Source organism: Solea senegalensis, linkage group LG7 (assembly GCF_019176455.1).
Source record: "Solea senegalensis isolate Sse05_10M linkage group LG7, IFAPA_SoseM_1, whole genome shotgun sequence".
NCBI classification, from domain to species: Eukaryota; Metazoa; Chordata; class Actinopteri; order Pleuronectiformes; family Soleidae; genus Solea; species Solea senegalensis.
The window spans coordinates 25,074,070-25,096,908 of NC_058027.1; the positions used below are offsets into that span (position 1 = coordinate 25,074,070).

Here is a 22,839-nt window from a genome sequence, read left to right on the forward strand (position 1 = left end):
ATGTAAGTTTGGTCTTTTATTTGCAGTTGTCCATGTTATTATTCACATAATTATAGATTTATTTCTCTGTTTTTGATGTTAATAGCTTAATTTTGCATCATAAATATGTTTTTTTTGTTTCCGTATCAAAACAAACTTTTACTTTCAAATTTCTGTGAAATGCCACGATGAAAATCTTAATTGTGATATCATGAGGGAATATTTTGTCATAATTTTAAGATCATATTGCCCACCCACCCACTAAAACTGTTGTTCGTTTTTCCTTTTCACTTTGACCGGCCCCTTCTGACCAGACTAGATGCTCATTGGCCCCAAGGTTATTTGAGTTTGACACCCCTGGTCTAACTAATTGCTGTAAGTCTTCACTACTATGATTTCCTGATCTCTAAATTTCCGTTTTCCTTTTCTGTTCTTTTCAGTCATGACGGATAAATAGGGTGAATACACAGTTAAATCCTGGCTCCTTTCTCATATTTATATGTTATTTTCTTGTGTTTCAGTGTAAATGACAGTATAAACAAACATGTGAAATTTAAATACACACGCATAGAAAACCATTTCAAGATATATAAATAAGAGATATAAATTATAATACAGTTAGAGCTCGACTGCTTACGGTACGTGTGCACGTACATGTCGCGTTTGCACATCTGTCCCGTTGCACGTTGAGGCTTGCAGGCCATGTATTTACAACAACACCAATAATAACCTGCTGAAGGTCAGTATCGCGACCAGCCAGGTGGCGTGTTATTCACCTCAAAGCCTCCAGTGAATCAGAGAGTCAAACAAGAATAGTCCACACACAGCAGTGTGAGTAATGATAGAGAGGGATGACTCACTTGTGTTGACGAACGGGCACGATTCACACGGATTTCCCCAGCCTTGGCCCAGCGAGCAGCAGCAGGAAGCCTTCGAAACGCCCACTCCGATCTCGTTGGAGCAGTCGAAGCTCTCCGACGCGTCTCCGCGGGAACGGACGTCCAGGAAGCAGCTTCCGGAGCGCGTGTCTGTCAAAACGCATAAAGACATGGTGTTAACATCCACCCTGAGTGATTCAATCACGTCCAAACCACTAAATTCAGGTCTGAATGCTCCCAATTTTGTTCCGATTGCCTTCTAAGTTTTAATCACATGAACCAACTTTGGAGGTGGCTTGAGGACGCATGTGGCCACATTCCTGAGCATGCGTGATAGAAATCAGTGCTTTGGATTTATTAGAGAGTGTCTGCTTAGCCTCTGATCCTCGGTATTTCTTTATTTTTGCACTAATCTGCACAATGGGTGGGTCAAAATATCGATTCGGTGATATATGTTGACGTCCTTCCTCGTGCGATAATCGATACGCCACAGCCAATATCAATATTAAATAACTAATTAATGAGCTCGAAGAAGAAGAGGGAGTTTACAGCGGGATAAGTGCAGAGAAAACTATGTTAAAAGATGCCCTATCCACGTTTAATACATAGACTTAATGCACTTTGTGAAAAACAGAGAAATCCTGCAATTTAACTTTCCACATTGACGTTTTGTTTTCGCTTTTGTATCGCTATATGATCAGGATATTATTTCCCACACCTAATCTACGTGGATTTATTTGTATTTGTCACTGAGCCTCAATCAAAATCTCTTTTACAAGAGGGTCCCAGCCAAGTGCACACTCTATAACAGTGTTACAGATAAAGAAAATGACAAAACAGTCAAACAAAAGACAACTGTAATATAATAGTCATCAAAAAAAAGTGTTTCTAATTTCCATTTTCTAAATAGTTAAATCTTATTTCATGTTACGGCAGCGCAAGTAGAGCGTTGTCTTTCTTTTTCTCTCTCACACTGTCACAGATGTGCACACACATACACACACACACACACAAACACCATGATCAGACACATCTGTGCAGTTATACTGTTATAAAAAAAACGTCATTCGTTCTGGCGGGCAGACATGATGTCAGTGTGTGAATAAATTAAGGCCCTGGGAAGCCAGATCTGATCTCATGTGGTCAAAGGAGATGCATTCTCATGTCAGGTGTGAACAGTCGCACTTGGCGCTACCCACCTGGATGGACGTTAATAACCAGGTATAAATACTAGTATTATACTATTATTGATCAATAAGAATAGACGTGTACACAGAGAACTTGTTCAGTCTCACCTACACAGCCCACCCGAGTGGGGTTCAGTTCAAAGTCTGCGGGGCAGTTACAGTGGTAACTTCCAGGGATGTTGACACATATTCCATTAATGCATATCGTCGGGTCTGCACATTCATTGACGTCTGAAAAAGAAGGAACGAATCAGTCAGTTTGATACCACTTACAATAACATTTAGGGAAATAAATGAATAAAATAAATGACTTTAACCCTCAGTAGTGGGTTAAAACTGACATGACACCAACAGCACTTTACAGTCCTAACATCACAGTCACACCAGTCGACCGTTATATTAGACACAAACATTTAAAAATGCTACATTAAAAAGTATTTAGGAGCCGATCACATGCCTGAAAACACATGAAAGACTTATTAAAAAAATGTGTGGAAGACGCCAGAGGTGTTTTCAAACCGGAGCACTCAAGGGTCGCACTCGTGTTGTGTTTTTGTCGTTACCAGGAAACCACAACTTGAAGGCTGCTGAGATGACCGTAATAAAATCAACACGTTAAACAAAAGAAGACAGTGGATTATCAGCACCACATTTTCCTTCAGAGCAGTCTGTGTGTGTGTGTGTGTGTGTGTGTGTGTGTGTGTGTGTGTGTGTATCCTCTCCTTCATCAAGTTTATTTATTCCAGAGTCAACGAAGACCAGTTTGACTTGCTTGTTTGGCCTGAACACAGGCTGAAAATCAGGTGCACCTCACAAGAAAATACTGAAAATACAGTATTTGTATGAGCAAATGACCTTAACAACTATGAATACAAAGTGCAAAGAACCTATTGTTCCTGTTGAGATGATTATTTTTCTCTGGCGCTCATTTTTGAGGGGGGGTTAACATGCATAAAAACCAGTTCATGGCCCCAGGGCTCTGTAGCGCCTCCAGAGGTCGGGTCATGGTCAGACAAATGTTGCCGGATCGAGACAAAATTTGGTGAGTGTGTCAGGCTTACTCCAAAATTTCTTGGGGAATTTTCTGGGAATTTTTGACGCGAGAGAAAGTGGCCAAAATTGTGTTAAATGCAGATTTTTTTCTGTTTTTGACCAAATTACAGTTAGGTATACACGTTGCTCTCATGATTACAAACAAATTTCTTATGTACTTCCATTAGCTCCGCCTACCTGGAAGTCGGCCATTTTGGAAAGACAAAAATGGCTACTCCACGCATTTGAACGAACTGTCCTAGCACGTTTGAGCTAGCCGCGTCAAACTGGGTCCATATGTTCCAGACAAGTTAATGATTTAAAGTTTTCAAAGGATTTTCTCTACGTCAAAAATTAAAATGGCAGGAAAACTGCTTTAACATTCACTTGAGTGAGGTTAGGGCGAGGGCCCTTTCATCACTGTGACGCCTACGAGCGGTCCTAGTTTAAACTGTTGCCAGACAAATGTATGACCTTGTTGACAAAGATTCTAAGATTGAATTTGAATCCTTTTATGACCCTCATCTCCTCACGGCCGTTGCCCCGATCAAATCTCCGGGGCATGAAGGCAGAGCAGAGCATCACTGGGGCAGCATTCACTCGTCTCACCTGTGCAGTTGCCTCCGCTCCTGTCGAGTTCATAACCGATGGTGCATTCACATCTGAAAAGTCCTGGCATGTTGCGGCAGCGTCCATTGACACAGATGTCAGCAAAGGTACACTCGTCTATGTCTGTGAAAGATGAAAGGGTGGAAGGGAGGGAGGGAGGGAACGAAAGACAAAAAGAAAGAGAGAGAGAGACAGAGAGAGGGAAGCCCAGCTGTGAGGGATTAGTGGATCATGGGATCATGGTGGAAAATTGGCAGCCAGCAATGAGAAGTGAAGGCTACTCACCTCTGCTAAAAAAAAATGACAGTTCTGGGGCAAAAGAAAATGCTCAGAAATGTCCAACCAGACACACACACACACACGTACACACAAACAGAGCTGCGGCCAAGTTTATAAAATGGTGCTCTTTCACACCACAAGTCGTTTGTGTCCAGGCCTGCATGAGCGGAGACAGGGAGGACTGGACAGCGATCATTTCAGGAGGTTTTGACACATCAGCACAACGAGGTCAACAGGCTCATTCCGCTGGATCCAGCAATGTCTTATCACAGGAAGCGCGGTTCGCGCTCAGCTGCTACAAGTCATAAGTGTGTTCATAAAAGTGTCAGCTCGACAGTAACAAGTTCAAGACTGCATGTAATCTTACATCACCTCTGTAATTTATTCTGTTTTACTCTGTTTATGTAAATGCATTCAATCATTTATTTGCACAGGGAGGGGAAGCGGCTGCAGAGAGGAAGCTCTCTTTTCGAGAAATGCAACACCGCTATTGAAACATCCGTGGAAGATTATTTTTAGAAGGTCGGCGATTTGCCTAAGACTCAGACAGAGCTTTAGTTAACGTGTTCAACAATAAAGGTAAATTGCGGGGCAGCCCGTGGCCAAGAGGAAAGGAATTGGGCTTAGCCGTTCAAATCCCGTAGTTTAAGCAAGAGCCTTGCACTACAGAGGCCGCCATCTTGTGCCACCATGTTCCTACATTATTTTTATAATCCCTTAATCTGTTGTTATTATTTTCTCGACTGATCGAGTACTTGTTTGCTCCATCTGTAAAAAAAAAAACAACCTGGAAATGATTCATTCTTTTATTGATTTATTTGTTAAATGTAGCAAAGAAACCAGAAAATATTCAAAATTAAGAAGCTGAAAAATCAGAAAACACTATTATTTAGCAATCGATTAAGAATCCATTAAACGAATAATTGTTGCAGCCTTAATTCAACTATATTCTATTCTATTCTAAATGAACATCCACCTTGAAAAGGAGAATGATAAATGAAAAGCATCATCCATCCATCTTCTACCGCTTTATCCTGCACATGAGGGCACTGCGCCAATCTCAGCTGACATAAGGCGATAGGCGGGGTACACGCCAGTCCATCATAGAGCCAAAGACAAACAACCATCCACTCTCACACATGAAAACTGTGACTTTCCCATCAAAATGGCTGCCCATTTAGAGTTAACTGGACGGTGTTGTGATGCCTTACCTTCGCAGGCCTTGCCGTCAGAGGTGGGGATGAAGCCCATGTCACACTCACAGCGGAAACCTCCCGGCAGGTTCAGACAGTGGCCGTTGTCACACAGGTTGCCGTTCTCTGCGCACTCATCGCTGTCTGTATCGGCGACCACATGCCCAAACATGAGTCCGTGAATACATGTGCATTGTTATAAAAAGCCAACGTGTGGTGGTGGAACGTGGTTTGGTTTGTGATGTGAGACCTGAACAGAAGAATCCATCGCCGGAGAACCCCTCCTTGCACGCACAGCGATACGAGCCCAAGGTGTTGACGCAGTCGGCGTTGTTGTTGCACATGTGCGTCCCGTTGGAGCACTCATCAAGGTCTGAAACAAACAGAAGCCCATAGATAAGATAGAACAGGGGTAAAGATCAATGCTACTTTTTCATGACTGACAGCAATAGCACGTCTACAGTTGTATCATCTCGATTTTTACAAAATAACATTTGTTTCTTTGACTTTTTTCTATTCTTTTTAATCTTAAAACAAAGCTGACATGATATGCTGATGATCACATGCTATGTTGGTATTTAGGGTTCTTGCCCTCAGTTGGGGACAGTGTGTCCTGGGCATTAAAAGTGGCTCTGAAATACAATGGTTTCATTTAAAATGAAATAAAATAAAAAAAAAAAACATCAGCCAAATAAAAAGGTTTGAAGTAAAAATATAATCATTCAAAAACATCTTTATATGCAAAATGCAAAGCTTCTACATTCTAAAAACAAAAAGTCTCTGCTGTGAATATTTCAAAATAAAAGTCTGGCTGTGTTTCACTAGTTAAATGCTTTTAATGTGAAGGTGTGGAACTGAAATATTTGGTGTTTATTTGCAGTGTCTCTTCATCTCGTCTCAGGCTGTTTCTCATCTTCGGTCCGATTCTGTCAACCTGAGGTAACCCATGAGGACATCGTGGGCCAGATAAAACTGGTTTGTGGGCCTGTTGTGGCACCAGGGCCGTATGTTGCCCATGTGTGTCCTAATGGCTTGCTTTTATTGTTTTGTTATTTTGACAAGCATCCATCTATGATGTGCTTTATTTTATTTTTTTTTCATAAATATCATTGTTGCTGTAAATAATGTGTGCTGTCCTTGTGTTGCTCTGACCTGCAGATGTGAACGAGCTCGACGCTCTACTGTAATCTGGTACAGTGCATCAAATGGTAACGCATACGTTTTAACTGTACACTGTCTCTTTAAAGTAAAATAAAAACAAAAGTGAATAAATAAATGAGGTCAGATGATTCATCTCGGTAGAAAGGCAGATTGTCCATGTGGAATTTGGACATTTATTGATTGTCCAGACCCAATTTGAAGAGCTATGTGCCATGATTTGACCTGTTGACTTTGATCTAAAAATGTTTTCTGACCACATTTTTGACAAAATACAGTTTAAATGGGCGTCGTTTATGTTTGCATTTCCTTACCTGTGCATTTGAGGCCGTCGCCAACCCATCCCGGCGCACACTGGCATTTGAAGCTTCCAGCTGTGTTGGTGCAGGTCGCATGTCTGTCACAGTTGTGGGCTCCAATCTCACATTCATTGATATCTGACCAAAGAAAACAAACAAAACAAATGAAAAAAAAAAACTATCATGTGAGGAAGCAAAAGAGGAAGTGCTCTGATGGTCTGATGACTTGGGTCTGAATTCTCCCCTGTGAGATTCTTGGCACTGAGGAGGGAGTTGATGCTTGGTTTAAATTGTGTAAAGGCAGCAGCTGAATGTGGCTGAAACAAAGTCCTTCTGGCTCATTGTCGTAATCCATGCACATGAGCTTCTCATGATCTCTGATACTAAACAACCTTCCTGTGAGGGTTTAACGAGCAGACGCCGTTAAACCCTCCGTTAAAAAAAAAAAAGGCCACTCAGGTCCTTTTTTTTTTTTGCTATCGTCTATGACCGAACTCGCATTTCTGAGGTTATTTTAGGCAAAGACACTTACACTTACAGACACTACACCGCTCAAATATGAGGCGTTTGACTTTCATTTAATGCTCATGTTTTTGTTTTCTCACCACCACGGCTGTCACATTTGGACATTTGATCTTTTCCAAATACATTTCACAAGAATGCAATGTGGTCATGTGCAAAGTCAACGTGTAAATAAACATTCCTTTACTGCTAGACCATAGCGAAGAACGTACAATCACTGGCCACTTTATTAGGTACACCTGTCCAACTGCTTGGTAACGTCAATATCTAATCAGCCAATCACATGGCAGCAGCAAGTCGACCCCGCTGAAGGGATTTTGAACGTGGCATGGTCGTTTTGTGCCAGACGGTGGTGGTCTGAGTATTTCAGAAACTGCTGATCCACTGGGATTTTCACGCTCAACCATCTCCAGGGGTTTACAGACAAAGGTCCAAAATAGAGAAAATACCCAGTGAGCTGCAGTTTTCTGGGGCAAAAAATGCCACGTTGATGCCAGCGAGCCAGAGAGGAATTCACCAGATTGATTGAAGATGATGGGAAGGCAACAGCGACGGTTACACAATTAACCACTCGTTGATGTTGTTGATATATGTTCTGGATTGAGAAGTGGAGCCCGAGATGTAAGACAGAAGTAGCACCTACTATTCACTTATTTATAACACCAGCAAACATGTTCCTGAGGAGTTAAAGGTCTTTATCTCTACCTTCTAGTATCTTCTCCAATAGAACATGTCCTCGATTGCATCACTTATGGTCCCATTTAGAGAAAAATAGACGCACATATGAGTGGACACCAGTGGGATTAACAGCATCTGCTCTGAATGCACAAGATGCTGAATCATGACGAAAATGGGCTACAGCAGCTGGAGCCTACACTAGCCACTTTATTAGGTACAGAGGAAACCTAATAAAGTGGCTGGTGCAGTGTGTGAGGTATTAGTAGAGAATGTTGCTTTTTAACATGTGTTAATCTATTGTATGTTGTCCTGGATACTAATAGTAACGAACCAAATGAGTTGCTAATAAAACCTGCCCTGCCCTACACTGTTGGGTGTAACCAGTAAGAATCTCCACAAAGCAGCTGGTGTCGATACGACGCCGTTAAAGCGACTCCGGCTCTGCAGTTCCTCGAGTGGCCCTGACATGATCAACAACATGGCACAATGGGGGGAAAAAAAAAAGAGAAGCCTGTACGCAGCTCAGCTACAACAATGGAGACTGCTAATCTGAGCTGAAACAACCCTTGTGAAACCCTGGCGAACACAATATCTGGCCACGAGCCTGAGAACTGAATAATACAGCTTTGAGACAAGTGTGTGTATGTTTGTGTGCGTGCACGCGCGTGCGCGTGTGTGAGTGTACATAAAGGGAAGCCATGCTATGAACTCGATCAAGATGTTCAGACTTATCAACCAATGAGACACGCTCCTCTCTGTGTGTCTGTCTTTGTGAGGGTAGTAATTCAAAACAGTGTCAATTAGAGATCAGAGCTGCTGGTTTACAGTCTTCCTGAAGAGAGGGTACGGTGTATTTATACTGCACTTGATGAGTGGGTTAATATGAGGGCTGGCGGCAAACAAATCTCCCTGGATTACACATGGAATTAAAGATCATTTCCCCCTAAGCCTTTGATGATGGAGCACAACAAACACACATCACACATTTTCATGGGGAAATGTAAAATGCAAACAGGGTTTGTTTGCATGCGAGAAACGTGTCAGCGGCCACAGCTGGTGTCAGAGAGGTTTGACTTAAGTCGGCTGATGTTTGACAGATGAAAGACCAAAAAACTAAAAAATAGGGTTGAATAAAAAAAAAGGGCTTGCAGAGAATTACACGCCATCTGCCGCGAGGAGCGGGGACACGTCTATAGACTGTAGACTGTGTATAAAAAGTGGAAGTAGTCTAACATTTGCAAAACAAACTCCCCTTGAAGCCTCGAGATTCGTGTTTTCACCAGCGTCAAGTCAGCGTTTAAACCAGACATTCCTCCAACTGTGCACCGACTGGATAAACAGTTGCCAATCACACTGGTGTCCACGCATAAAGTGCTGTGCTATACTGTCTATTGTCCTCTGAAACTTGACATCATGTTCAATTAAAGAAGACGTGAAACTTGCAATTAAGTCCTGCACAAAGACTTCCTTTTCTAGCATCTTTCCTCTTTTTATTTTGATACAAGCAGAATAATGAAAAGTAGCAGTCGCCTACTTGATCAATCAATCGCTTGATCACATTGTTAGTTTCCCGTTTCTTCCGTGACTACAAACCGAATATAGTGAATACTTTTGAGGAAATCATTTTCAGGTTTTAACAATCGACGTTTTTCATCATTTCCTCAATTAGCAAATATTGTTTTGTTTTTTTGTTCTATTTTTTTTATGTGCAAATAAACAACCACAGCACATGTGGCAACAAGTGACACAACAACCCCATAAAATCTTAGATGAAGATGACTCAACTAGCACAAGAACAGAAGACTCATATTAGCGACAATGTAGCACTAGATTATGTTCAAGTGAAACTGACTGTATTTTCAGTTCCACTATAATACCAAACTACAACTTTCTTACAATAAATACTGACTAAAGTAAACTTCTGGTCAGTACAAGGCCAACAATGAAGTCAAAGGTGCGTTTTACTGCTGTGAAACTCCAATATTTCTTGTTTTCTAAACATGCAACAGTCCTTTTTTTAACTCTTAGCCTTGACATTTAAGAAAAAGGATAATTATTCCAGCAGGATTAAGCCTTTACTTTGATCCCCTCTTTAAAGTTAAGAGTCTTGTAAACTCCAGCAGTGCATCCCCACCCAGTCCTAACTTTCCGATGAACGCAAAGACACAAAACGACTAAGCGTGAATAAACGTAAATACCCTCTCCCAGGCCCTGAGTTTATACGATTGTGGTATAAAAGGTATTCTTGTGGGTGCTTCATCAAGAGCTGGAGCTTCAGTCAAAAATTAACACCAACACACACTTGAGTCCAAGCATACCACTGTGGTCACAAGGGCCAATTTGACAATGAATATATTTGAAGGGGATCTTTTCCAAAAAGGGTAGCAGGATTTTGTTCACTTGTCTATAATGACACATGCCGCCTGCCTGAGAGGAATTAGCATCTTGATTCCCAGGAATTCTGGGGCTGAAACTCAAAACCTGTGAATCCGAACTGGCCGCGTTACTGCAACTCAAGCTTCCTCAAAACAAGGAAAATTCTGTACGGACATTTTAATGGGATTAGAATGAGAAAAGGTTCCGAGTGTGCGTACGTGTGCGTGTGGCTGAGACAAACCTGTTTATTTGTGTCTGAGGGAAGACATGCTGCTGCTGACCCTGTGTCTCTGACTCATTTCAATCACCGGGACAAGGCCAGAAAAGATCACTGCCTAAACTCTTAACTAGCCTTCCACCCCTAATTTTTAAGTGGGCCTTATAAATCAGACCTCGCGCCGGCTGGACAAGAAGCAAGTCCAAACTAGCAAAGGACTCTAGCAGACGGACAGACTGCATATTTATGTGTTCTGGAGACAGTACAGGTGATGACGTGCATGCAGAACTCTTCCAACCATCACGTAATGTTTAACTGACCTTAATGAAAGAGCAACAAAAGAATAAACAAAGGTGCAACGTGACGCGTACATTGAACGGAAAGACGGTGATCTCACTGCCCCTGCTGCTGTTCCCGCTGGTGTGTGTGCGCTTGAATGCGAGTGTGTTTGTGAGTGAGCGTGTTTCTCATCAAGTGAGACAGGAGCTCTTGACCGAGGGTGAGTAATGTCAGAGCTTCTGCTGGTTAGCCTGACATCCCCCCCTCACATCCTCTCATTTCTCACCTCTCTCTCTTCAGTTTGCATTCAACAAAACCACACACACACACACACACACACACACACACACACACAAACATTCCTACCCACAACAAAATGTCCTGTCAGTGAAGGAACGTGGATGGGAGTGAAAGGAGGGTGAGTCGGTGGAGAGCAGCTGCTGGTTAAGTGGTTTGTACTCGTTCTCTGTTAGCCTATCTGAGGACACATTTTTGTTAAAAAACACCTTCGCTTTGAGGACATTTGACATTGTGAGGACATTTGAGCAGGTCCTCACAACTTCAAATGCCTCTTTAAGGGTTCAGACTCCATTACATTAAATAGAATTTTATGAAATTCTAAAATTAACAACGGGTTACAAGAGGACCCAGTACTTTCAAATTCAAATTCTGCCGACCCCTCCCCCGACTTTTTGACACTATAAGATTAGCAGGTATATTCTGGATTTTTTAACCCAAATGAACCCACAAAAAAAGGTGATTGATTCTTATTGAATATGGTTGGTCCGCACTGTGGTTTTCTAAAATTATGATCGCGTAGAAATCTTTTTTCACTGCCAAAATAAAAAATCAAATTAAATAAAAATTGTATCAGTTGACCCAGGAGTGTTTAAACACATTGTTCAAGACAATGTTAGACAGTAACTAGACAGTAACTAATGATAATAAAAATGTATATGATAAATAACTAAATCACACATGCCAGTCGAGTTACATTGTACTATGATCTGGGCGATAAATAGATTTTATTGATTCTGAGGACTTGTTTTTCTCTTTAACTTCCACCACTGACGCTCCCCTTGGGCTCCCGTAGTTAAAATAAGTTCCCCCGGAGATTGGGACATTGTTTGAAGTCAGAAGAAGAAGAAGAAGAAGAATGCTTGCTGAAAAATGATGTGTTTGCTGTTGTTTACAGCGGTAGGGCCTGCTATCTTTCAAACAAGCTTGTTTTGATGTTTTTGTTGCACTTCGATCCGGAGGAATTTTATTTTTATTTTTTCAAATCCCACTCAGGCAACTTGTTTTGAATAATTTCGCTGTCAATTGCAGTTTGTTTTTAAAAATCAATTCAAATCAAGCCCTACATTGTGCATGTGTATACAAATAGTGACATATTTATATGAGTTAGTGTGAGAGTTTGGGTTAGGCATTTAATTGAGACGGTTAAGTTTGGGATAAGGGGCCACAGAATGCTTTATGTCCTCACAAGTATATAGAGAGAGAGAGACGTGTGTTTGCTTCGTTCACCTGTGCAGCCGGTCGTTCCCTTGCGTACAGAGTATCCCATCTCGCAGTGACAGATGAAGGATCCCTTAGTGTTCTCACAGTTCCCGCTCAGACAGATGTTTGTGTTCAGCTCACACTCGTCCACATCTAGACAGGGAGGGAGGGAAGAGACGAGTGAAACAGAGACGGAGCAAGAATGTTAATGCACTAAACACAACCCATCCTCGCTAACGGGTATGCTGTGACAATGAATGACAGTGAATTTGTTGATTCGGCCTGACAAACAGGTTACACATAATATAATAAGGTGACTCACGAGAGAATGACATCTTTTGGGGGCTTTTTCTAATAAATCCAGCGCTAAGAAATCGTGCTTTTGTGATATTTTTCTGGAAACCCTTACATCATTAATGTCAGATTTTTTCTTTCCACATTCAGTGGAAGCACACATCCACAGCATGTGTCACATATTCCACCCCACTTAAGCAAACAAACACAATGATCAGTGTCTTGTAAATCAACAACAATAACAACATGACTCTCAGTTCCCTCACACATGTACTCGGGGATCTGAGTCATTAAGTGTTGTTCTCATGACTCATTTCTTGGAGAACCACTAATATGATCATTACGCAGTTTCAGTAAGTCCCTGAGAACCCCCTGGATTTAATAAGCACGGTGCCGCAGAGGGAGTAGCTGCAGTGTTTTATATTTTGGGCGTTAAAAATGTGCAGGGGTTAGTGTTACCCAGGCAGGTCTTCATATCCTCAGATGACATGAACCCGTCGAAGCACAGACACTGGTACGTCCCCGGTGTGTTTGTGCACTGGCCTCCGTCGCAGATGTCTGGACTCTCCTCGCACTCGTCAATATCTGGAGGTTGAAGACACAGAGGGCAGAGATAAAAATCAGAACAGTAAATGAACATTATGCTGAATAATTGCAGATTATCTAAATGTACCGTCAAGTACATCTGGTAGTGAAAGGAGACAGTCTACTGTAGGTAGGATGACTTTGACCAATCACAAAGCAGACCAAAGAAAACAGGAGAATGCTCCTATTGGCTGTTCTACTAAGCAGATGCTCACAAAAAACATCATAGGAGAAAGTTTTTTCTTGTGTTGTTTTCAACATTGTCTCATTTAACGCAAATGTTCTTGGTCCACCAATTTTCTATCCCCTAAAGAAGCCTGCTCATGCTCCTTCACAGCGCGGATGACTTCATCATCACTTTGAAAATGGTGACCACCCAAGTGGGATTTCAGCCTGGGAAACAGAGAGACGTCAGCAACTGTTCAAAGCCAGATTTGGGCTTCTTCAGCCACTGCCACCTAATTGTCAATTCTTGGACATTTCTACCAATTTTCAAAGGACATCATTCAAAGATATGACAGCACATTTTTTTGAAGACAATCCTATACGGCTTTAAAATACACTGCCTATGCTGCAAAGCAGCTAAAAATGGAAGAAGAGTGCAGTCATTATAGCATTTCAGTGATGAAGAGATGGGTCATCCATCTGATGTCAGGGGCTCAGGTTGGACATCCTCCATTCCATAACATTAGTATTTAACACAATGGGAATAAGAATGACCACCACCTTAATATTTTGAAGCTAATAATGAATGAACAGCTGTGAAAATATTGGAAGGAACACACTTATTACTAACAAGAGGAAGCTTGGAGTCCACAGTACCACAGTTTGAGAACCAAGGCTTTAGCTAAATGCCCGTCAATTACAGCAGTGCCTTTCTACTGTTTAAAGGTTTCACGATGTGCTGCTTTATTCCTGCTTTTAAATCAGGTTCTTATAAACACAACCTTTTGAAGTAGCTTTTGTGCCACCATATGTGTAATTCACAGGACAAACACACAACACTGAAAAAAGGGGTTGTCTTAACGGTAAAGGCACAAGAATAATCAAGTTTCTCGTTTAAGTGCGACGACAGAAGAGACAAACGGACACTTACCAGTGCAACTTCTCAGATCGGGCATCAGGGCGTAGCCACTGTGACAGCTACACTCGTAACTTCCCTCTGAGTTGGTGCAGAAGGTCTCACAGCCGCCGTTCTCGATGGTACACTCATCAATGTCTGGCAGACACAAAGACACACTGTCTCACACACGCACACACAGTGCTGGAATATGAACGAGAGTATGTCTTCAGAAATGGAAAGTCAGGCGTTCGGCACCTACCGACACACTCCACTCTGTTTTCGGTGGATTTGTATCCCGTGTTGCAGGAACACTGGTAGCGGCCAATCATATTAACACACTGGCCGTTCCTGCACAGCCTGTCACTCAACTCGCACTCATTGATATCTGTGAAAAAAACAAAGAATACATGTAATCTTTAGAACATGAACTGCTGCTCCATTGAAAGTCATTTCAGTGATCGATTTGGCTGATTAATATGCCATAAATTCACGTTTATACATGAGTTTTATCCCATTTATTTAAGTGCTCTGCAGTGCAGACATAGAACTACATATACAGAGTTTTGTGTATCCTGTATCATTGGCCTTAACAAAGTCGGAAGACACCTTGCACGTAATTGTCTTCATGATCTACATAATTAAACACCTGCGTGAGGCCAGTTAATTACAGTGATGATCATTAATCAGGGTTCAGACCGTTCCGTGATGGATTTTTAACCCGGCGTTTATAAATGGGGCTTTTCTAATGTTTTACTAAGCACATCTTATCACGCTCATCTGTACTTTGTTATTATTAAGTTCTAGATTGTGATCGTCATGTTCAACCCAACACGTGAGAAAATAATAGAATAACCGTCGTCTCACAGGAGATGAAGTAAGTCATTTTTCGGCTAATGCTTTAATTAGTTTGGGTGGTAATGGAGACAAGAAATGAGTTTATGGAGCGGTGATTGTTTCATCATTGAATAAAAACCTCAATACGCTGCATGAGGTCATTAGAACGATGGCTCAATGCTCTAAGCTAATCGTGGGAGATGTGCAACAATGGGAAGGAAGACAGCGGTTAACGTAGTTAGTGAGCAGGTGCCGCTTGGTGCTCAAATAACCAAAATGTGAAATTTGGTATCTGGCACGTCGTTTTCCATTACTTCACAGCCCCTCCTCAACGTGGTTAAAAAGATTTAATAAAATTAAAAAGATTAGTTCAGTACTTATTGTCACTGAACTGAAGGTTCACCGGGTTGTGATTGGGCTCACGATCGCCGGTTTTCGACTCCTCTGTTAAATATTGAGATTTTAGAAATGTCCTTACTAAAAGTTTGGAGATAAACGCATATTTTCAGGATTTTTAAGTCTTTTTAACTCATCTACAGTTCGGCATTGTTCGGTTTGATTCTCATGACTCTTTCCAGTGGCGACACTCTCTGACCAATCGGTGGCCGGCAGTCTGTTGACATCACATTTCACTATAGGCCAGAGTAGATACTACAAAAGCACCAGGTACCGGGTACTATCCTTATTGGATAGGCAAAAAAAAAACAAAGTGAAGTTGATTTAAGTTGGTGCTAGAACTGTATAATGGAAAAGCGAACCACATGTTTCAGCTGTGAGTTTTTCAGAACGAGACTGACCTTGCCCTAACCCCACCCATCCCATTTATTTATTTTTAAATCCTTCCCCTCTTATCTGTGGAATGTACAAACTATTTTATTTGACCTACTTTGCCTTTTTGGTTTACGTTGGGTTACGCCCAAACAAGATTAAGTGACATTTGTATAAAACTATGACAAAATATTATGCTTGTTTACACAAAGTGCATTTAAATGATTTAGATAGATAGACGCCTACGATGTGCTTCGGGTTACGTGTGAAAACGTAATCGCAGGTGTGAATTAGCTCGATGCTCTTATCTGGTAAAGTGCATCACATGGTCAAGAATTGTCCCTTTTGAATCAAACAAATAAATAAATAACTAAAATACACAGTACTTATACATGTACAGTTTGTTCGTATTACTCACCTAGACAGGCCGAGCCATCGGGTGCAATCTCATGTCCGTCTGGGCACACACACTGGAAGCTGCCCTCACTGTTTACACATTCACCTCCACGGCACAGCAGAGGGTTCCTCTCACACTCGTCGATGTCTGATGGTGGAAGACAGACACAGGTATTTAATTCTACAGTGTCGGGATTCAGTCACACTCGGACCTGGTCCAGGGGATCGATAACAAATATCGATACAAATATGGGACTAAAGTGGAAGGAACATGAGCAGCAGCTCCATCACTGGCAGCAATGTTAAGAATGCAGACTGACAGTAAGAAAAATAAAGAGTTTGGTCAAGGAGCTGTGCAATTTTTTACCAGTTAATTATTTTTGCTAGCCTAATTGCCCAATTAGTATAATTATCTCACAATTGATACCCTGCCCGCGTTACTCTGAGTCCCGGATCCTGTCTTTTGGCACAGCAAGCAATTTTTATCCAATAGCGGCTTTAGGCCAACAAAAGTATTGAGATTCTCCGTCTTGTGTGTGTGTGTGTGCGCGCAGTTTTTCCCCAAGAATTTAATCAAGCAGTGTTAAAGACGGACTGCAACAGAAATAGGGCACTAAGTATTTTTACAGATGGCAGAAAATTAGCATATGTAGCTGTATGCAAGGGCCATTTTGCAGGGCAGCCGATTGTGTGTGTCCTTAAGAATTAGAATCAGTCACTTCTAAATATACATTGAGTGTGTATGCAAGCGAAACGCCTTCCCATATAAAATTTTGGAAAAATGTAGGTGCTGTATGAATTGTGAACTTAAAATATTGCTAAAAGGTGTTTTCTGCTTGAAGGTTGGTGGAAAAGTTGGTGCATCAGTCGAAGGTAGCGATGACTAAGTGCAGTGGAAATAGTTCAGTGAATGAAGAATGATCTTGAGAAATCGTATGACACTGGAAAACGTGAAAAACAGCAGAAACGGCGAAAAAGAAGGTAACAAGAGACGGCACTGTGTGTGTGGACTGATGGTATTACAACGTTCCCCCGACCCAGAGCAAAAAGCAAATATTACTTACAACGAGACGTAGAAACAAAACGCGATCATTTATCAACAGCTACTTGCACATCAAGTTACACCTTCTCATCCAACTGTACTTTTGAACCACCTACTCCTTACCTTGGAGAACATTTATATTATTGTGACAGCAGTGGATGGAGATTTTCTTTGACCACATTTTGATATACATACATAATAGAAACCTATCAACTTATGTAGTTCAACTTTAAAAGAAAATAATTGGACTTCTTCATGGACGAGTTATGTGAAGCAATTGTGACAATGGCTGAGCTTCACGCAGTCTGCAAATTTTCAGATCTCATTAGCCGTCTAAACAGTGAGTTCCAGGTCTGGCATGTTAGCCCAAGCACCTCATCCACAGCTTACGGCCCATGTGGGAGCACGGAGGCGATGACTGAGTTGTGACTGTAGCGTGGCAGGCTTTCTAATCTGTGCAAAGCTGTGTTGGTTGGCAGAGCTCCGCGCGCTCAGACCATGCCACTTTTAACAGGGTGTTGGAGGAGGAGATCCAGTTTCTCACTCGCAACTTTTAGACAAAATTATTTCATATAAAAAAATGTTTAAAGGTGCAATAGGCTGCATGTAGTGTAAGTGAAGCCAATCGTGTGATTAGCTGTGTGTATTTTATCATCTGGAAGTTGTGGAGGTGCGAGGACTCATCACGTACCCATGCAGTTCTTCATCATCATGAAGCCGCTCTCATAACCCTCAAAGCACTCGCACTCAAAGTCTCCCGGTGTGTTGACGCAGCGGCCTTGTCCGCACAGGTCCGGAGAGATGCGGCACTCGTCAATGTCTGCAGGAAATGAAGAGAGTAAAGTTTCCTCGGGAAATTACAATAACGTCCATATATCACTGAGAAAACTGAGTGATTTAACACAGAGGTGAAGACAGATAAGGTCTGCCGTAAAAAAAGGCAATATCGCTAAAGAAAGAAATGTCATTGTGAGGCAAACAAAGAATAAAATACTTAACAGAAGGTAAAAACATTAAGGAAACACTATAAAATACAATTAAGGGGGGATTTAAGGTCTTTAAGCTGATTCTGCCAAAGTCTAAAACCTAAGGCACAGTTCCTTTTGATTTTAATCCACATTTTGAAACACTTTACTCAGCGACTGGTATATCACTCATACAGGGTTAAAAGGTCCTAGATATCATTTACTTATGTGGAGCCTATAAATAATTTCAGAGAAAGTACCGACACTGGCATTTAAACCATAAAAGAGTGTGTGCACATTTCAACAGAGCAGTAATGCGTCTAACCAGACAATAAGGACTGGCTCCGACATGTCCAACGCAGCCAGATTGCCATTAGAGTGAATGAGTTGAATGTAGGCGAAGGCTTTACACCATTTTACTGTAATTGGTGTTGGCAGAGGTATTCAGAAGAAGGGGCACTGATGGAAAATGCATAGACTGTTTGAGATGTAAACGCTGTAATGATGTTGCTGCTGATGAACCTGTAACAATAACTGCTGATTCAAAGTGTGAAACCATGGGCTACTAACTGATAATAACATTTACTTGAATAATTTGGCTGACAAGTCAGTATTGATGTTGATGTTGTCCTTACTTTTTTTAGGCTTTGTTGTTCTTTTGTCGTCGGAGCACAAAGAAATCATTATTCATTATATAACAGGAAGTGTGTTTACAGCAGACGCGGTGCGGGTTTACATACAAAGTCAGCGCACAGACACGAGTAGACGTGAATTTCACGTGTACGTTTTTCACTCCAACACTTGAGGTAAAAATGATTAGCTTTGTTGAGATTCTCTGGATGATGTCACGTACGTGCAGGCACCCAGACTCTGCTCAAAATGGAGGAGAAAATTATCATTTCCGTGTGTGGGCACCCGATGCCAGTGTTGCCAGATTGGGCGGTTTTCCGCCCAATTGGGCTTCTTTTGTTTACGTCAGGCGGGGAAAAAATACATTGGGCGGGTGAATAAAATTTGGGCTGCTTTTGTCCACATTTGGCGGGTTTTTTAATATTGTAAAAACAGCTCTCTCTCTCTCTCTCTCTCAAATAAATAAATAAATAAATAGTTTAAATAAATAAATAATTGAGGTAGTTGTGGGCTATTCAATCGGCATGGCAACGTACCGGTCCGTGACGTCAGTTCAGCACTGTAGCCGCGCTAAATATGAAGCGGGTGACCTAGCTAAGCAGCAGCATCATGCCGAAGTGGGGAAAATATAAGAAATGCTACACGAACGAATGGGAGACAGACCCTGAACTTAAGACCTGGATCGCGGCTGTCACAGGAGACGACTCTAAAGCCTGTTGCAAGTATTGTAACACAGAAATAAGAGCTCAGCTTAATGATTTGAAAGAACATGGCGCCACAAAAAAACACAAGTCCCGCTGTGCACCTTTTTACGTGCAGCTGTTATTATTACTAATCTGGGCCTGGTGCTAGGATGCCAGAGGTTCATCTTGCAATTTGTGTAGCCAATGGTTGATTTACTGCGCTCTTGTTGGTTGCAATAAACCTGTTAATCTATCATTTATGTGTGGCTATTTGATGCTATATGAAGCTCTGGATGTCTATGTGTTATGATTTTACGGGTTTACACGAGTGTCTGGCAACTTCGTGGTTTGGGCTGGTTTTTATTGGATTGGGCGGGTTCTACGATGTGATTGGGCTGGAAACTGTCAATCTGATCTGGCAACACTGCCCGATGCTCCAAAACGCAAGTTGCTATATGTACCGGGACGAAAATAGTCAGTGAAGGAGTTGCTAAAGCTGGCGGTTTGTGCTCGGGCTGACCAGCTAGTGATGTTGAATAAAAATGCATTGATCCTGTGGTACGAATAACGTAGAAAAAACCAAGCGTTTGGTGTGAATGCAGCTACATACAAGCTAGTAGCTTCCGAGGGAAGAACTTGTTGCTGTATTGCTCAACATCAAGTCTGCAGGGTCTGTTGCTAATGTTGCTAAAAGGGGTTGTGATGGCATATTGCTTTTCATTTTCTCCAACAAAGTCAATCATATGCCTCACTAGATGCTACTGCACGTGCTGGACGTGGCTATTTGAGGTTAGCAGAGCAGTGCCTGTCGTGGATAGTTATGTAGCAAGAGCTGCTAACGTGGCTAAAAGCGATTGCAGTTCTGTGTGCACCATTGCTGGGTGCACTTTGTCCAAAGATATTTTCAGATTGTTTAGATTACAAATATTTTTTTAATTGACTGAATGAATAATCTGCTAATCCCACCACAGCTACTCACCAGTACAATTGCGTTCATCGAAGTCCAGGGCGTAGCCGTTGTCACAGCGACAACGGAAGCTGCCAATGGTGTTTCGGCACCTCCCATGTGAGCACAGCGTGTTTATCATCCTGCATTCGTTTATGTCTATGACACAGAGAAGAACGATAAGGACAGATGTGAGAGACCATTGATGCAAAATCCCCCCCAGTCTACACAGTCTTTGGAGATCATGATACCTTTCAGGAAGGGTCTGCCATTAATGAAGTCCCCCCTGTGTGAGAAGCCTGGCCCCCGAGGACAGAGCTGTGCATATTCTGGAGACCCCTTCTCCGGACACTCATCACATTCAGGGCCCCACGCCACGCCGACTGAGCAGCAGCAGGCGTCCACGCGGTGTTTCCCTGAGATCGGAGCGCCACAGCGCTCATCCTCATGGGTGAGGTAACAATGCTCCGTACGCAGGTCTGGAAGTCACAGGAAAACACACATACTCAAAGTTAAGTGAAATCAGACCAAAGAGAGTATTACACAATCTCACATTGTGCGTGTAATACCCACCAATGCACATCCTGCCACTGACATCAACGGTCATCCCCGGAGGACACTGACAGAAAAAGGAGCCTGGTGTGTTGATGCACTTGCCGTTGATACACACTCCAGGAAACACTTGACATTCATCCACGTCTGACAATCAGAAACAAAAACAGCAATGACATCAACTATTTCACAAGAAACAGAAAGTCTGACTTTAAATGTGATTCCAGTCCACCAGTTTGTCCATCCTGTCAACAACATCTAATCCTTTCTAGATCAAAAAGGTTTCCAACACCACAAACTTACCTTCACAGTTATTCCCCTTCACTCTAGCAAAGCCTTTACCACAGATTGGATCTAAAAAGAGGAGTACGCACAACACGACATCAGTCATCGCACTTAAGGCTGAAACTACGATACGGTCTTGCATAATTTCATTGTGTCACCTTTTTCACATTTGGCACACGGGCTGTTCCAGGCCTCGCCCAGTGTGGCGCAGCAATGGGACTTCAGCGTAGCTCCGTTGATGTTGACCTCACAGCGATTATTGACTATTTTCAGCCAGCAGGTGCTCTTAGTAGTTTCTGTTTGACGAGACAGAACACATTACCGGCGATATTGCAGCTGTTTGTGTGCGTGCAGCTAAAAAAAACCAACCAAAACAAACCACTTTGTCAAGAAGGAGGACTTATTTGTGCTTCTTTATTTCTGTAAAGCACATGAATTGAATTCAGTTTAATGTGCCACACAAATAAAATTATAATGAATTTATCGCCATTGCTTTTCTGCAACTGAGTGGTTTTATCAAGTGACACTAAGTAAGACAAAGCTTAATCTTACAAAATATGAAAATTACAGGATTGGCACTAAATTACATACATATACATATTTCTTTTCATCTATTTATTTCTTTATTTATTTTAAATGCTCACTTACCTATGCACTCCAGACCAGAGCTGTCTAGTGAACTGCCCATTGAACACAAACACACAAAGGACCCTTGGCTGTTCCTACATTCTCCGTTGATACAGGGACTGGACTCACACTCGTTCACATCTGTTGGAGACAAAAACCCAACAAAAGCGTGTTGTTATTTTGTCTTCACATCAGTCCGGCACAGCAGACGCGTCTCGTGCAGCAAGACAGTGATAATAAACCGAACGACAGAGAGTCTCTGACCCTCGCAGACGTCCGTCTCGGAGTCAAAGCGGTATCCTTTGGGACACTGACAGGTGAAACTGCCCGGCGTGTTCCTGCACAGCCCGTTTTCACAGAGCATTCTGTTCATCACACACTCGTCGATGTCTGAGAGGAAACACAAACACACACACACACACACAGATTACTCCACCGACGTCAAAGCTGTTCACCTTTGTATTTTTTTTTAATCGCTGCACCTACCAACACAGTTTTTTCCCGTGAGGTCAACCTCAAAACCCTCATTGCAGGTGCATTTGTACGTCCTCAGCATGTTCTCACACACTCCATTCTGGCAGATTTCAGGGTCGAGGGCACACTCGTTAATATCTGACCAGGTAAAGAATAAACAATAGAAAATCAGAACAGGAAAACATCTAATAATATCTGCTTTTAAAGCTGCAGTGTGTAACTTTTAATCATTTTTTTTATTGTTATTGATATTACTATTCTACCTTCCCGAATGTCACTGGGCGACACCAGATTTATACACATATATACAGGGAGACATTTACATTTGTATTGTTTATATTTAAAAGTGACCCACTACAGCTTTAATGCATGCAACACACAAGCTTTGTGGTCATTACCTCTTCCGTCACCAGTTATGCCAATGCTATTAGGACACAGAGCCAGGAACTCAGCTGCAAGAAAACACACAAGTTTAGTTGATAAAAAATAAGAACAAAACAAAACAAAAC

General features: G+C 41.9%; 1 protein-coding gene across 2 annotated transcripts in view; it reads right to left on the reverse strand.

Moving 5' to 3' along the window:
* Positions 1-22,839, reverse strand: part of fbn1 (fibrillin 1) — an 86,674-nt gene that overhangs the window by 31,665 nt on the left and 32,170 nt on the right. For both annotated transcript variants that reach the window (XM_044029492.1, XM_044029491.1), the window contains exons 18-38: positions 22,729-22,782; positions 22,343-22,468; positions 22,121-22,246; positions 21,878-21,997; positions 21,388-21,525; positions 21,248-21,298; positions 20,966-21,091; positions 20,644-20,871; positions 20,426-20,551; positions 17,860-17,988; positions 16,149-16,274; positions 14,388-14,513; positions 14,162-14,284; positions 12,940-13,065; positions 12,214-12,339; positions 6,630-6,752; positions 5,408-5,530; positions 5,176-5,301; positions 3,686-3,808; positions 2,153-2,275; positions 840-1,007 (exon numbers count right to left, since the gene is read on the reverse strand). In XM_044029492.1, the coding sequence (XP_043885427.1) occupies positions 840-1,007; positions 2,153-2,275; positions 3,686-3,808; positions 5,176-5,301; positions 5,408-5,530; positions 6,630-6,752; positions 12,214-12,339; positions 12,940-13,065; positions 14,162-14,284; positions 14,388-14,513; positions 16,149-16,274; positions 17,860-17,988; positions 20,426-20,551; positions 20,644-20,871; positions 20,966-21,091; positions 21,248-21,298; positions 21,388-21,525; positions 21,878-21,997; positions 22,121-22,246; positions 22,343-22,468; positions 22,729-22,782 (2,637 nt within the window). The remainder of the gene's footprint in view (positions 1-839; positions 1,008-2,152; positions 2,276-3,685; positions 3,809-5,175; positions 5,302-5,407; positions 5,531-6,629; positions 6,753-12,213; positions 12,340-12,939; positions 13,066-14,161; positions 14,285-14,387; positions 14,514-16,148; positions 16,275-17,859; positions 17,989-20,425; positions 20,552-20,643; positions 20,872-20,965; positions 21,092-21,247; positions 21,299-21,387; positions 21,526-21,877; positions 21,998-22,120; positions 22,247-22,342; positions 22,469-22,728; positions 22,783-22,839) is intronic.